At 44.5% G+C, this 15,898-nt stretch overlaps 1 protein-coding gene across 3 annotated transcripts; it reads right to left on the bottom strand.

Annotated features, from left to right (window-relative positions):
* Positions 1 to 628: 628 nt before the first annotated feature.
* On the bottom strand, positions 629 to 15,809 carry IMPA1 (inositol monophosphatase 1). Of its 3 annotated transcripts, none has more exons than XM_033126105.1 (10): positions 15,692 to 15,809; positions 13,713 to 13,835; positions 12,816 to 12,939; positions 12,321 to 12,454; positions 10,821 to 10,925; positions 9,268 to 9,313; positions 7,004 to 7,112; positions 5,595 to 5,703; positions 1,861 to 2,012; positions 629 to 1,012 (listed from the first exon to the last, which is right to left on the bottom strand). In XM_033126105.1, exons 3-10 carry the CDS (start codon positions 12,876 to 12,878, stop codon positions 897 to 899), a joined length of 834 nt encoding a protein of 277 aa, XP_032981996.1. In that variant the 5' UTR covers positions 12,879 to 12,939; positions 13,713 to 13,835; positions 15,692 to 15,809; the 3' UTR covers positions 629 to 896. The 3 variants fall into 3 exon arrangements, with proteins under 3 accessions (XP_032981996.1, XP_032981998.1, XP_032981997.1); XM_033126107.1 differs by having other exon boundaries at positions 13,730 to 13,835; XM_033126106.1 differs by lacking the exon at positions 15,692 to 15,809 and adding an exon at positions 14,171 to 14,275.
* Positions 15,810 to 15,898: the final 89 nt, after the last annotated feature.

Below are 15,898 nucleotides of genomic sequence, written 5' to 3'. Positions count from 1 at the left end.
AAAATTAATATAAGAGCGGTCTTATTTTCAGGGAAACACGGTAGGCTGCTGGGGTTTAATCAGATCAGGCTGAACACACAGACTTTTAAAGGAATCCAAACAAATACTGCAACAATGTCCTGCAAACACATTCACTGCAGAGAGGCCCACAGCAATGAATGCTAGCTGGCCATGTGGTCACTGAAATGGTACGGGAATGAAATGTGAAAAAAAATGCTGATGTGAAATATAAAAAGGATGACTAGGTCATTTTTACCTCAAAACCTGAAGTAAAAGTACAGGATGGTGAACTCATTACTTTATTTATCTGTTATAACTAGGAATTGCTACCTTCAAAATATTCATTCTTTCAACGCTTGTTTTTAGATTGCTATTTGTCAGGTACTGTGCTGGGTGTGACATGTACGCTGACACATAAAACAAGGCTCTCTGCAAAGAAAGAAACCTTGGTTTAGGAAGTACTCCTTATACTTCTTACAAATCCAATAAAATATGGCTTTTGAATCTAAAGAGAAATTTTTTTTCAAAATGATAACTTTCTAATTAAGAATGCTTATGTACATAAATAATAAGCCAAAATTTCAGAGGCTCATACAGAAATAATAGCAATTGGTATTTCAGTTGCATCTCATCAACTGCCTGCGTATTTTCCCCAAAGTCCATTCTTACACACAAAATGTTTTAAAACGATGAAACAAACATTTCATCTATTCTGGCATACTAGTCTTAGTAAAATATGCAACAAGTAGCAATTTTTTCAGTCTGGACATCAAAGACAATTTAAACCAATCCTACTATACAACTGAAACAAAGGACCTCAATTTTGTGACATCATCAGTGCGTCAGCCAATCTGGGGAGAGGATGCCGCTGTGACTGAATATGTCGGTGCTTGGATTTAATCTTCATCGTCTCTTTGGAAAGGTACTATCTGAATTTCCTTGGCTATCCTTTCTGCTAAGGTTTTACTACCTGCAGCAATTATTCTTCGTGACATCAAATCAAATGGTCCACCTAAAATCAAATCAAATATGGAAAATGGTTACATCTCGTACCAGAGTAATTTCTATAAAGCTAGTATAGCGATATGTACTACGGTCAATCCTAGTATTTTAACACTTTTAGTTATCTTTTTTAAAAGCTACTCTGTCACATAACCATTATATAAAAGTGCTGGCAATACATAAATGAGTTTCCAAACATCTTTTTTTCAGTAAATCCCAGTTTCAGGGGGAGGGGCGTCTCAAGCACACCAGTCTAAAAAAATGTCACCTTTTCTCTTTCTATTTCTTCTTTTGTGCACTTTTATTATTCTTATTACCTCGTTACTGTTTGGGAATCTATGGACAGGCAATTTGACTTCAGTGCATTTTCATACTGCTCTCCTTCCCATTTCTTTATTTCTTCGTTGCCTTTCTCCCAGACCACTGGTGAATTTCCATAAACCCAGGTTCACCCTTCACTATGAAAAATGTCACCATCAGTTCAAAGTATTTAAACCTCTCCAGGCCCAAGGAGGAGGTCCGTCCTCAACTACCAGTCACCATCCCCGGGGCTCCTGGTACAATCTGCAGGTTCAGGAATCTTCTAGACTTTTCCTATAGCCTCTCAAGAGCCCCCGCTCCTCACACTTGAAGAGGTTTAGCCACTTACCGTTATGAACCCCAGACCACCCTGAGCATCTACCCTTTCCTTGCCTCTATTCCCCACCCAGTGTTTGATTCTCTAGGAAATTGCAGGGCTTCCTTTGCCTTTAAGAGTTGAAGTACAACATACGCCAAACATTCAAAGAAAAATGTTATGTATGGAGGGAAGTGCAACAGATGTGGCGAGAACAGTGTTTTACTGCCCCATCACTCTACCTGTCACGTCCATTAGTACGCCACCAGCTTCGGTGACAATGATGCCAGCTCCCGCCATGTCCCAGCAGTGGATGCCCATTTCATAATACGCGTCTGCGACCCCACTGGCCACAAGGCACATGTTAACAGCTGCCGTTCCAACGCCTCGGATCCTAACGAACAGCATTCAAAGTGAGATGTGAAAAGAGAAGTCTTTCAAATAAGGTATTCCTCCTGAACTTCAGGTTACTTTAAGTGTTGACTAAGATAATGGAACCAATCTAGAGGATGCATGTAAAACAAAAGGTCATTATCTAATGTTAAATTAAGAATACATAAAATCTAACTACCATGGTGCACTGCATAAATGACCAACACTCCTCACAAGGCAATTTAGTAAGATAAACATTAAAACCATGATGTTTTCTGGGAGAAAAACTGAAGAAAATACTCTAATTCTACTATCACGGCATGCATGTATATTCACAGTTGTCTAAGCCCAGGAGAAAGGACTGTCTTTGGTATCACAAAGATCTGAGTTTGCTGCCCTGCACAGCTGCTTAAAAACTGTAATTTGAAAAAGTTTCTTCTTCAAGTTGTTGCTTTCTTGTCATCAAAATGGGTACACCCACTTCCCTGGGCCCACAGTCGTAAGGACTATGAGCAGGAGACACGGAACAGCCAGCGGAGGGTCTGGCACATAAAGGAGCCTCAATAAAGAGGAACTGTTTGTGATGAAATTACTCCCTCAACCACGATGGCAGAAAATGTAGAAGTAAACAGACACAGTGAGTTTCATCTAAACGAGCCCCCAGAACTTACACAAGGGAAATGGACCTATCATGGTTTACTTTGCCTCCTAAATGTCATCTCCTAATTAGAAACCTGTTAGACTCAAACTCAAATTATGAATCTCTTCAGTTGCACTTTTTTTGTATAAGTAATGCTTCCAAGTTCACACTGAAAAACTGAAGAATCAGATGAATGCAGAAGATCAGAGGAAGAAATCAGTGTATCTGCACCTCTCCTTGGTAACACTTTTGAGAACATCCTGAGCTAGAAGTCCCTGCTCACTTTTGAGTTCAGGCACAGAGAAATGAAGGTGACAGGTATCGAGCACTCGCAGCCCTTTCGTGCTAACGTGACCCTTTTATTGTCCACCATTCAAGTCCTGCTACTGACTGGCACTCGGGCCGCGGGCTTTCTAAGCGTCCTGCACTTCCCTCAAGGGCACCATCTGGTGACCTGACAGCGATGCCTCTCTTTCACTTTCCTCCTGACTACACAGATCACAGATTTACAGCCTAGAACAAAGTCTATGCAGTGGCCACACCACACATGGAGTGGCCTGACTCCAAAAACCAAAGTTAATGTTGGAGAAACAGTATGGAAGCCGGGCCCCATCACATCGCCATCTAGCGGCGTATTTTCAGGCAGTCACTTTCCTCTCTGAACCTCAGTCAACTCACCTAGAAATAAGGCTGGATTGTTAGCTGTTCTTGGATCAGGTCTGTCTTATAACTCAGTGATGTTATACTTCACAGCCTTATTTGAAGTATATGTTATACTCAGTGATGTTATACTTCACAGCCTTGTTTGAAGTATAAGGAATAACCTCCAGCTGCAGGGGAGGGGCTGGAAATACGCAGAACCAAACCTGGCAGCCGCAGCGAGAATCAGGTAAGATAGAAGAGGTTATTCCACTTATGTGTGGAATCCAAAAACAAAAACCTCTGAGCTCATACATCCAGAGAACAGATAAGTGGTTGCTAGAGGCAGCGGTAGGGGGTTAGTGAAATGGGTGAAGACAAACTTCCAGTTATAAAATCAGTCAGTCACGGGATGTAAGGTACAGCATGGTGACCATGCGTAACAATACCCGTACTGCATATTTGCAAGTTGCTAAAAGAGTAGACCTGCAAAGTTCTCATTGTAAGAAAAAAATTCAGTAACTATGTATGGGGACAGATGTTAACTAGACTCATTGTGGTGATTATTTTGCAATATATACAAATATTGAATCACGTTGTTCATCTGAAATTAATATATGTCAATTACACCTCAATAAAAAAGAGAGGTAGTATCGCTTGGAGACAATGAAGAAAAAGTAGGAACTAAAAGAGAAAAATAAAGGATGCTGCAGAAATGAAAGAGAAGCAATACATGCCAGCCATCCTCCACCCTTAACAGATATTCATAAAAGAAAATGGATGGAACTAAGGAGTCCTGAAACCAGGGACACCAATCACACAATGAACAGAAATATAAAAAAGCTTCCACACAAAAGTACTGCAAAACATCAGACGGCACTAATAATTACTATACAGCTTCTACCTATATAAATTAAAAGCTGTAGGAGTTGCCACGGAGAAATACAGAGAAACAAACTGATAACAGAAGACTTGAACATACGACTCTCACTATGAGAAAGGTCAAGTCGACCAAAAGATAAACAACATAATCAGGTAGATCTTTTGATAACATATCAAACATGACACCCTGATAAATAGAGGGTATACTTTTTCCCAGTGCATATGGAACTTTCAAAAAAACTGACCATGTACTAGAGCACAAAAGAAAACATTAGTCCCATTAAGTAGATTTATTACAATGTGTAATAAAAATTAAAAATCAAATTAAAAATCAAATATAAAAAACAAAAAAGCATTTCCTTGTGGAAATTTCAGAACACAACACCTGAGTGAAAGGGGAAATAAAAAAATACAAGCAGAGGTTACAGATTTTGTGAAAAATCACTACCAACGAAATCACTACATATCAGAACCTATGGGACACATTTAAAGCAGTGGTCAGATAAAAAGTCACAGCTTAAATATTTAGAGCAATAAAAATCAAAGAATAAAAATAAATATATTCTTTACTCAAAAAGAAAACAACAAAATGAATCAAAAGAAAGTAGGATGAAAATAATAAGGTAGAGAGGAGAAAAATAGTAGATCAGAATAATAAACCAAAATCCTGATTCTTAAACGAACCTCTAAGTAATTTCATCATGATTTAAAAAAAGAAGAAAGCACAAATATACAAAAGAAGAAGTGACAAAGGAGAAGTAAGTAGTGATACAGAGAAACCAGAAATAAATTATCAGTCTTCCTTGCATACCTCTATGCGAATAATTTGAAAACTTAAGAGCAAGTGGTATTATAATTTCCTAGGTTGTGGAAATACTCCAGATCAAAGGTGGCTAAGGACACATGACAGCTAAACGTAATGCCTGGCCTGAGACTGGATCTTGCTCTGGACAAAAGAAAATGCTATAAAGGATGTTATGAGGTCAACTGACAAGTGACCATGGATGGTAGATTAGCAAAAAAGGTAAATTTATGAAGTCAATAATGCACGGTGGTTATTGAAGAGAATATCCCCACTTTTAGGAAATAAACTAAAGTATTTGGGGGTAAAGAGCCATGATGTAATTTACCCTAAAATAGTTCAGGGAAAGAAAGGTGTGTGTATACATACACACACAAAAAAAATGATAAAATGATAAAAAAAATGGGGTGAAATCTGGCTAAAGGGTATACTATTGTGGGTTTTTTTTGTGTGTGTTATTTTATTTCTGCAAATTTTAAGTTTGAAATTATTTTCAAATAGATTTTTTAAATGACATTACAAAATTAGAATTATGGCACTTATCCCATGTCTATTAATAAAAAATTTCATTTCTTAAGAAAATTCACTCCTTAAAATGTTAAATTATCTGGAACTTTTGGGAGGAAATGAAACGAGCTTACCCATGAATGGGAATGCAAAGAAGCTTCTCCATATTAGACAGAATAATTCTTACAGTCTCTGGTGTTCTGGAAGAGCCCAACTCGGTCACCAAGAGTGATTTGGTAATATCTAGAAGAAAATGTTTCAAATAACTAGCGTTTCATAATAAGAATTCTGGTGAAGAATCTGACACTTGTAATTCAGAATAAAACAGGACATTCTCACCCCTCTTCCTAGTTGTATCAAATTTATTTACTTCTAAGCCTTTAAATATTAAAATACTGATAAATTTATTATCCCTAAGTGGTTGTTTTACAATCATCAAACACAGTCTAGCTTTTTAGACCATCCCCCTCCAAAATACAGAATATAACTAAGTTGCTAGCAGGCACAATATGTTTAGCGGGAAACAAGCAAATACCGTAAATATTTAAAAAATGGAATTTAGCAATTCAGGAAATAATTCATACATAGATTGAAAACAAGACGAAAGTGAGAAGTGGCAGCTGCTGTCTGGCCGCCACTGACTACTGCGCCACGTTACGCAATGCTCTCCATTTCCCCTTTGGAACTGACTGATTCATGACAACTGCGCACCCGGGTTCACAGGCGCTGGGGAGCAGACCCCACACTCCGTCCGCCCGCCGGGGCCAGGCATGCTTCCCAGCTGTTCCCAACATGTCCGTAACTGCTGGACTGGTAGGAATCACATAATTAGATATTACACACAGAGAAAAAATAATTATCCCAAGGGACAGAGTTCTTCGTAGGAAAGGCTCCACATGTCTTCAGCTCTGAGATGCACTGTTTTCACACGTGAACGTCTTGAAAATCAGGACGCATACTCCAATCTTTGGACTCTTAGAGTTCAATAAAAAGGGAACGAAAAACAATCTGCTCTAGAATTAAGTTTTGAGGTGAAAAATATAACAGTGTGGGAGGCTTCTGAATCTTAATTGTTTTGTGAGTCTCTTTAAGTTCCCGCTGTATGTGAAAGAATCGGAAACTACGTAGAACGCGGGGCCGGTTTATGGGGAAAGGTGACTTGGGACTCCGTCAGCCACCACGCAGAAAGAAGACTTGAAATACTAATCGTCACACTCAGAAAAAACTGTACACACGTGGTTCCCAACTTTAGCAGACTTTTCTGTCCAATTTATTGTCGAATGACTGGTGCCAGCGGCATCGGATCGGAGGGACTGTGCAAAGAACTTGAGATGCAGCGGCTGAAATAATACCCGAGGAACTCCCCGAGGGCAGGGACTTTGCTCAACAACCCGTGCTTCCCCATCACACGCACAACTGCGGTCAAAACGAAGAGAATGCACGAATCAGTTCACACTCGGAGAACTGCACAGGCTAACGTTGGAAAACAGCCAAATGTGAGCACCTGAAATCACTGGCACCACAAGTGTCTGGCCATACTCACCTTCTTGCCGGGAAGCCTGCAGTCTGTGCCCATTACAAAAGGCGCCCTTTCCTCTCCGGCCCGTGTACATCTTGTCCTCCACACAACTGTACACAACTCCGAATTCCATCTGCAGACGAGAAACAAGTTTCCTTTACCAAGCCTGGGCTTCTCTTCCTGAAATCAATACTTTATCTATGAAAGTAACAAGAAAATCTGCTATACTGACTAATGTTTTCAAATGGCTAACCAGTGGGCCACCTAAACTGCCAACTTCTAGATTAACCAGGGGAAGAGGTCATCAGTCTGGAATCCCTGACTCTCATCCCATCGTTTCTAAACTTGAGGGCACCCACCCTGAGCTCTCTGTCTCCTGCCGCAGATGAGGAAAGGCCTTTCCTATTTATTTTCTAAGGCGAATCCTGCCTCCCAACTTACGATTCCTACGCTCTCATACTTCTCTGAAAAGCTGCTCCATCAAAGGATCCCTCTTCTCCTAAACATCGATTCTGCTACGTTCTCACCAAATTCTCCCTCCCTTAGAAAACCTCCAGAATAATACCTCCTTTTTCCTTCACTGCCAAACACCAGTCTACACTGCATCTCCTCTTAATCCACCACAACTGGCTTCTGCTGTAATCCTACAATCTCCTGAAACCCCCCGCAGAGAGATCACATGCAACTCCGTCTGGCCTCCTCCTCTCTCGAAGAACTGGAGGTGACTGACCACCCGCAAAGCTTCTTCAGGATTTAATCCAGTTCCCCGTGTTTCTGGCAGGGCTCTCAGTCCTATCCCACTCACCAATCTCGGTGCCACACTTTTTTAGGACCCTCTTCTCTGCCCAACCCTTAAAAGTTGTGTTCCTCAGCCGTTTCCCATCCGTCCCTTTCAGCTCTCTATGTCCTCACAGGTCCTTCCCAGGCCACAGATCACCTACCACATACAACTGTGGCTCCATCAGCTCCACCATCACAGGTAAGAACCTCGTCTTGCAGAAACCTCAACCGAAGAGGTCAAACACTCATTACCTGATGACACCTCGTTCCCTCCCCATGTCGCCTCCAAATTTTATCTTGAAAACACTTCCTGATTTGGGTATTTCCTCAGCTATTCTCACTGTACCATCTCAGTTCAGAATCACCCGCCCTCCCTGTATTCATCTCGACGCTGTTGGAATCACCTGCCACTGGCTTCCTACCACCGAAAAAGCACACCTAACATGCACAGGCCATAACCTCACAGTAAGACCACACCTGACTTACCTCATGGACCTGCCGCCGCCACTCCCAGGCGTCACTCGTGACAGCCACCCCACCAGTCCCCATACACTCCTGCTCTTCTCCACGCTGTTCTTTCGGATTAAAATGCTTTCCTTTTCTTCATTACCTGGCAAACCTTAATATTCTAAGACGCAACTCACATACATAACCCAGTTCTAAGACCCGTTCTCTTAGGAAGGTTTTCCCCAACCACTCTTGGCAGAACTGGCTAATCCTCTTCATATTCTCAGTCCTTTTTTTCACAGTTCCACCCCGTATTTCCCTTATTTGCTCACACATCTAACCTTTCCCCAAACTGGGAGCTCAGTGGCCGGGAGGCACACCGCCCAGGGCTGATTATATGCTAAATGCTCACTTAGCTCCTTTTGGACTTTCTCACTGATTAGCACACCCCGGGGCTAAGATTTCATTTGCACTAGTTTGTGTTTTCATTTTCAGAGATTTCTGAACTCGCCTGTGTACATGCTGATCAAATATACCACCAGCTCCTTGAAGACAGGGCCCTAACGAGTGAGCAGGTGTCATTCACTGATCAATCAGCCAGCCAGACCACAAGGAAATGCAAAGGCTACAGACTTAGCTCTACTGGGTTTAGATCCAGCAACTACTTGGGTTCCTGAGACACTCGGCATTTTCCAACCAGCCCTGGCCCTGCACTTCCTGGTCTGTCACGGACGCCTATGAAAACACTCCTAGCTCACATCCCACCCCTTCCATCAGGCATTTCATGTCCTGCGTCAATTCCTGCTGCTTCTGACTCTATCACACATGTGATGGTGATTAAATACTGAAGTGTATCTCATGATTCTCAAAACACATTAAATTTTCTTCACTGGAAAAAAGTATCATGGTAATTTTAACACTCCTGTAGCTTATTTTAAAATAATGCAGCTGTATAAATTGACTCTAGACACAAACCTAAATTTATTATGGAGACACCTTTACTTTTTCTCAGAAAATGAGAACAACACATCTTACCAAGCATAAATTTATGAACAACATACCTTTTTATTTACAACAAAGCCAATTGAAACAGCAACGAAAGGAAATCTTTAAAAAAAACACACACACAAAAACGCAAATTTACAAAGACAGAACTTATTTTCAATAAACATTTTTTTTTTATTAATTACTTACAAAATTTTTCACATAAAGTCTGTCCGTCCTCCCCCAGAACAGTGTGTACAGTTTGCAACCCTCTGTGGCAATGGTGAGGGCGAGGGAGCCACGTATACAGACACGCACAGAGGAAGCTCCTACAGGCATGAAACGTCTCCGAAAGGCTCCCCAAGAAACTGATAGAGTGGTCGCCTCCCGAGACGGGGCCTGAGCAACGGGACAGGAGTACGAAGGCCTCTTTGCACTGCAGGCCATTTTATGTCCTTTGAGTGCTGAATGCCACAAGTAAGTAACTATGTAAAATATTTTTTCAAAAAATAAAAACAAATATTTAAAAAAATCTTTCAATTGATCATGGTTAAAAAGAAAAGTCTCTCTCTCTCTCTCTTTCTCTGGTTATTTTTCCTACAGTCGGGCCCTATAAACACAGGTATGGATTGTACAGAATAAACTGTTAAATGTCTCAACTCTAACACCTGGAGCTTCACATCTGAAAAGTCAACTGTTAGCTAGTAGTCGCTATGGCACTTTGAACACACAGGTTGTCATTTGTGACTCAGAGGAGAATAGATGAAGCAAATAGACAAAACGGGTTCAATATTCAATTCAAAATAAAAACTTTAAATTATTTTAACAAAAATGAGATCATACTATATACCTTGATTACAATCTCTGTTACAATATGCTGTGAGCATCTTTTCACATTAACATTCCATCACGTCGAGACTAGAGCTCAGCTTTATAGACGTCAACAGTTCTGTCTTAGTCACAACAGGCACAGCGACACAGCATCGTCCAGTGTCACACCCCTGTGTAATCCCACCATACTGGGCTGCTCGTTTTAACTCTCGCTGGCAATTCCCTCCGGCTCTCTTCTAGAGCTAATATGCCGAGCTTTACACTTACGCTGTAGCAGGCATTATACTTAGTTCTTTCATAAAGGGCCCACCAACTCGGTGAGGCTACCACCATTAGCCTGCTCACTTCATACGAGGAAAACAACAGCCGAGCCTCAGAAGCGTGAGTAACCTGCCCAAGGTCACAAAGCCTGTACAAAGCACCCGGATTCAAGCCCGAGTGTGTAGACCCTAAAACCCATGTTCTTTTTAATAGTTCTTCTCCTGGACTGAACCCGCTCTACACAGACAACCCTCCCACACTGATCCCACTAACTGATCTCAAAGCAGCACTGTTGCGTGCTTCCGTTTTTGTGTGACTCCGACGGTGAGAAAAAGGGGACTGAACAGCGCTCTTCACTGCACACGTCCACATGGTAACACTTCATCATCTCTTCCGTATCTGAAAATTCTGCATAACACGTTTACACTACACATTACACAATTCTCTCAAGCACGTATGTTCATGAAGCGAGTACGCTAACGGTCCGCTCAGTTAACATGCCAACAGCAATTACAACGTTAAAACGTCAGCGACGCACCTGTGCACGAAGTTGGTCGTCCCATCAATGGGGTCGATGATCCACGTAGGGTCGTCGGTCAGGACACTCTTCTCCCCGGCGGCCACGGATTCCTCGCCAATGAAACTGAAACCACGAACGACAAGCTCCCACTCTACACTGCTTTCAACAGTCTCCAAACCTTCACATCTCCTTGGCTACACAGAGTCTATAAAGCCTAACGAAAGTCTATACACCACACTTTTCTATCATCGCTCCTTTTTCCTTCAGCCTGGGAAGAGTGAGACAGCTTTATTTCCCTCGGAGCCAAGTCATGTGAAAAATCACAGAAATCAAAACCCTGAAATGCAATTCCAGGATAAGTATAGGCACACGCGTGTGCACGCACACACTCGCCCTGGTCGTAGGTGAGAATTTACTAAGGAAACGTGGTGGTTTTAAAAATATGTCCACTGATTCTCTCACACTCCTAAGACTGGGAGCCCAACGCCTGTTGCCCTGCGTGTGAATTTGAACTTAGTGACTCGCTTCTAACCAACAGAACAAAGCAGAAATGACAACGTGCAACCCTGAGACTCGTTCACAAAATGGGGCTGTGCTTTCACCTTCTTCACTCTATTTCTCCCTCCCTCCCCTTCCCTCTCTTGCTCTGGGGGACGCGGCCATCCTGTTAGGAGCTGCTCTGGGGAGGCCCACGTGGCGAGGCACCAGGGAAGCAGACAACCAGGACCAACAGAAGTCGCCACCAGTCACCTAAGTGAGCGGGTCCTTCGAGGCCTGGACGACGGACTGACCGTAACTGTGTGAGGCCCGGGCCAGACCATGCAGCCAGGCTGCTCCCCCATTCCTGACCCTAGGACACTGAGGTAATAAATACCAGTCATCTAGAGCTGCTAAGTCTTAGGGTAAACTGCTCTGCAGCAATAGGTAACTACACAGAGAGCATTCAACAAGTCAATGAGAAGGCAAATCACCCACCACAGGTACTGTCTCCAGGCCTTCCTAAAACACACCGTGCGATACATCTCAGGCGAGTTGCGTACATGGTGCCTGAGATCACTGTTTTTGTTCCTTTCCTACTTTCACTTTTATATTTTTCCTTTATACAATATCGAATTGTCCCAATAATCATTACTATGATCTTTTAGCTCTTAGCTGTAAACCTTTTTATTGAGAGCAAGTGTATTTATTTAGTTGCACCTTAAAACATTGCTTTCTGCTCAATGTCTAAAATACCAGGCAGGAATGGCCAAGGGCAGGAGCAGGATCTGTGATCCCGTGCTAAGGCGGAGTCAGTCAAGGGCCAGGCCACCAAGCAGCGGTGGCAGCCGTGGCTCGGGGATGTGTCCCGGTCGGCCCTCCTCCTGGTTCCTGCCTCACCTCCACTCTCAGGGCTTCTGAGCTGCCCACACCCTCCACATCAACTCCTTTTTCATTTCTGTGTCCACAATCAAAATTTTGTCTAGGTTATTGACTCCAACCAGGTTTCATTTTCTCACTTGCAATTGAAATAAGAAATACCTGTGAGATGGGTACTTTTCCTTTATGAAAGAGAGAAGCATTTTTTCCACTTTTTGGTCAGTCACAGTTACCAAATCGGCTGGAGAACTTTTAATCATAACATTCATTTCATTTTTTAGAGCTTCACGAACTACCTAAAAAGATGTTTTTGGTAAGCAAACAGAAAAAGCCTAAGTAAGTTTTAGTCAAACTAAAAAAATGAAATAGAGCAACGGTTTAAAACATTCAGTCTGTCTTAAGTGATATTCTTAAACATTTCTCACCACAATGTTTATAAAATAAGCCTTTAGTGGGTACGACCTTCTAGGTACAAGATCATATAATCTTACATCCTATCTTAGTTTCACAAGTGTCCTCACAAAAAGTTAATGACATAAAATCGGAGTATTCACTCCATTTAAAGTGTTCGGTAAAATGAAAACAAGTACAGATGTGTTTAACAAGGCAATGACAGACTGCCCATTGTCACGTTAGGGCTGACACTTCAGTTCTCACCTCTCCAGCTTGTCTTGCGAGGGTTACGGCGAAATCCATGCATTCCTGCCAAGGATCGGCCATCTTGGAACAGATTTAACACTTATCAGGACCAAGCAGCGACAAATCTCTACAAGTCTTAATCCTAGAACAGTTAGTCCACAAAAGCATCTCAATTAGCAAAAGACTTTCATTCGAGATTCTCACCAGCTTCCTGATTCTAGAGTTCAACTTTTTAAAAGACTCACTGGTAGACGCAGTAAAAAGGATTTTCACCTAAATGACTCCACATCTATTGTAGAAACATTTTTCATAACAAAAAATACTCTATGACAGTGTCTCCCAAAGTGTCCATGTCATATCACATTGGGGAATGGAAAAGAAAGGACAAAGAACTATATTTTCAAAGATAGGTACTTCTGAAGGGGTTTGGAACAAATCTCCCCAAAACGTGCCAGTTTGGCGTGTGGATTATTTTGAGCTAAAGGCAATCAAAGCTCAGCAGACTCAGGAAGAGCTTTATACCACGCCCTCAACTGCCAGGGTTTAGTTTGGGAGGAGGCAGCAGCCATACTCAGAGGCTGGTTTCTGTCTTTGCCGCAGGTTTGCTGCGGGAATTCTACAAGCCGCGAGCATGCAGCCTCGTGTCTCTTCACAAGCCACGCAAAGAAATACCGCATTCCAAACAGATATGGGACAGATTAATCTCACTACTGACCCAGGCCAGGGGAAATGAGACCAGGAAAAAACCGACATATTTTGGTGTTCTGACTTCTGAAGAGAAGACTAAAATAACTCATCACTGGCTGGACCACACGCTAAAATCTGTACCTAGGACAGTGAAGCTGTCAGACTCAGAAAAATGTGGCATCATTTATAAAACAGCTCTACCTACATCACCTTTATAATTGAGAATACCTGACACAGAGCTTCACCTTGAACGACGCAGGGATCCCCATCAAGGTGCTCACAATCCAGGAAAAGGCTGAGGGGAGGGCAGAGAGCAGACACTGAGCTGCGTCTGCTAACTGTTTCTTCCTCCTAAGATAAGCATTTTGAACAATTAAAAAGGAAGCCACTTTTTGACTTATTGAAGCAATTGCTTAGCGCGCTTCAAGAATTGTTCCCAAACTCTTTTTCTTTCATTCTTAGTTACTCCCAACTCCTCTCTTCCAGGCTCAAAGAAGACTTTCTCACCATGTACCTGCTTTCTGGCCAGAAACTGATCAAATCACTCCCATCTCCCCATCTAACAGCGCTGACAGGATGTCTGCCTTCTCCACGGCCCATTTCAAAAGCTGTGTCTTTCCCAGGGACCCTGCACCCAGAAATCATCACGTGTTTAATCATTCCACAGCCACGTGTTGAATACCTACTGTGTGCTGTGCACTGCATCACTGTTTGCCCAGTTCACAATGCCTCTCTAGCACGGAGTCAGGTATTAATCAAAGCATCACCAGCGACACGCAAAATCACTGATGTAACAAAGGCTAAGAGGAGACGTACAAAGAGGAACATGTAACAGGCGCTCTGACCCGTCCTCGGGTATCAGATAAGGTTTCCCTGAGGGTGTGACTAAACCAAGATCCACGGGACTAGTAAGTAGGCATTTACTAACACAGCTGCAGAACAGCCGGTACTGAAGAGTAACCCAAGGTCTCAGTGTGACAGCTCAGCAGCCATGGAGGGAAACGGGGAGCGGGGAGGCTGGGGAGACAGGGATCATCCTGTGCGGGGCCTGAAGAGTTTGATGTTAGTGCCATGGGCACCCTTTCACGGTGCCTGCTGGACAGAGTGGACAGGAGGGTGGAGGGAAGAGAGGCGAGTGCCTGTGGGCACATGGGTTAGGGGATTCAGATCTACATACATGCAGGAGCCCACAGGACACCTGCTGGGGCTGGGGTGGGGGTGCAGCTGGGAAAGTGGAGAGAATCAACACATATTTGCTTTGGGAGGCAAAGTTGGGGCCCCTGAGTAACAGACTGGAGTGGGGGTGAGGGAGAGGAAGAGTTTAAGGAGGCCCCCATTTCCTACTTTGGCAACTGAACAGGCTAGAGTGAAATCTGGGAGCGAAAGAGTCAATTCTGGGACTTGGGTGGGAGGTAGAGAGAAGAAGAGTTTAACTCGTGGGCGATGAGGGCCCTTTGTGAGCCCCGAGGGACACGTGAACGAGGTAGCTGGACACGGGGTTCCTGGGCGCAGAGGTGTGGCCGGCACGTGTACAGGTGACCCGCAGCCCCGTGGGCAGCAGGGGAGGCCCGCGTCGCCAGCCACTCTCTCGGAAGGCACACGCAGAGCGCGCAGAGCACGCCTGGGCCTGGGGGAGCCGGTCACACTTTGCACTCAGCGACGCCCTGACAGTTGGGCCACTTGTGCGCGAGCCTCATCTCTCCAACCGCGCTGCGACCTTCACCGGATTCACCAAAGCCCAGAAGCACTTCCACCCGTTTCCGTCCCGATCGCGGCGTTGCGGGTCACCTGCCCCCCCCCCCCAGCGGCGCGACGACGGCCCGCAGGGGCGGGGGGCGATGCCCCGCCACTGACACTGTGACCAGGTGACCCTAGGAATACGCCAGGTCCCGGAGCTGCTTCGGAATCGCTACGACGAAAAGGGGGCATTTTTCTACCTACGTGCCGCACGGGTGCAGTGCCACCTCAAGGGCGAGACCCCCGCACACCGTGGGGGCTGTCCGTGGGGTCACTCGGCCGCCGTGGCTGCTCCACACACCCGAATGAAGGCGCCCGAAGGCGGCCTCGGCCCGTGGGCGCCGACCCCGCCGGGTGGACATCACCCACCCACTCCGGCCCTGCGCCGCCCAGGCCGCTGCCCCGCCGCCCGCACCGCCCGCCAAGCCCGGCCCGGGACCACTGCGGGGTCGCGGGATCACAGGACCTACCTTCGTCCGGAGGGCGTCCGGGTCACGAGGCTACCGCAGTCCCCGCAGCCTGCTTCTCCCGCAGGAGAGATGGAAAAGCCCCGGACCGGAAGTCCCGGACCGGAAGTTCCCGACAGGAAGTCCCGCCCCCGGCGGGACGCCCGACCCGGCCTCGCGGGATCCTGGGCGGCCTGGGCCTTCGCGACTTGGCGTCTACTTTTTCATCTC

Source organism: Rhinolophus ferrumequinum, chromosome 14, assembly GCF_004115265.2.
Source record: "Rhinolophus ferrumequinum isolate MPI-CBG mRhiFer1 chromosome 14, mRhiFer1_v1.p, whole genome shotgun sequence".
Classification (NCBI taxonomy): Eukaryota; Metazoa; Chordata; class Mammalia; order Chiroptera; family Rhinolophidae; genus Rhinolophus; species Rhinolophus ferrumequinum.
The sequence above is the reverse complement of the archived record's forward strand: the minus strand, read 5'-3'. Positions and strand labels throughout refer to the sequence as shown.

Coding starts and splice junctions, on each gene's coding strand:
- IMPA1 (XM_033126105.1), bottom strand. CDS start 12,878: ATGGCCGATCCTTGGCAGGAATGCATGGATTTCGCCGTAACCCTCGCA. Junction 7,113..9,267: donor GCTTTGTTGTAAATAAAAAG/GTATGTTGTTCA, acceptor TCTCGTCTGCAG/ATGGAATTCGGAGTTGTGTA. Junction 2,013..5,594: donor CTTTGCATTCCCATTCATGG/GTAAGCTCGTTT, acceptor GCTGTTCGTTAG/GATCCGAGGCGTTGGAACGG.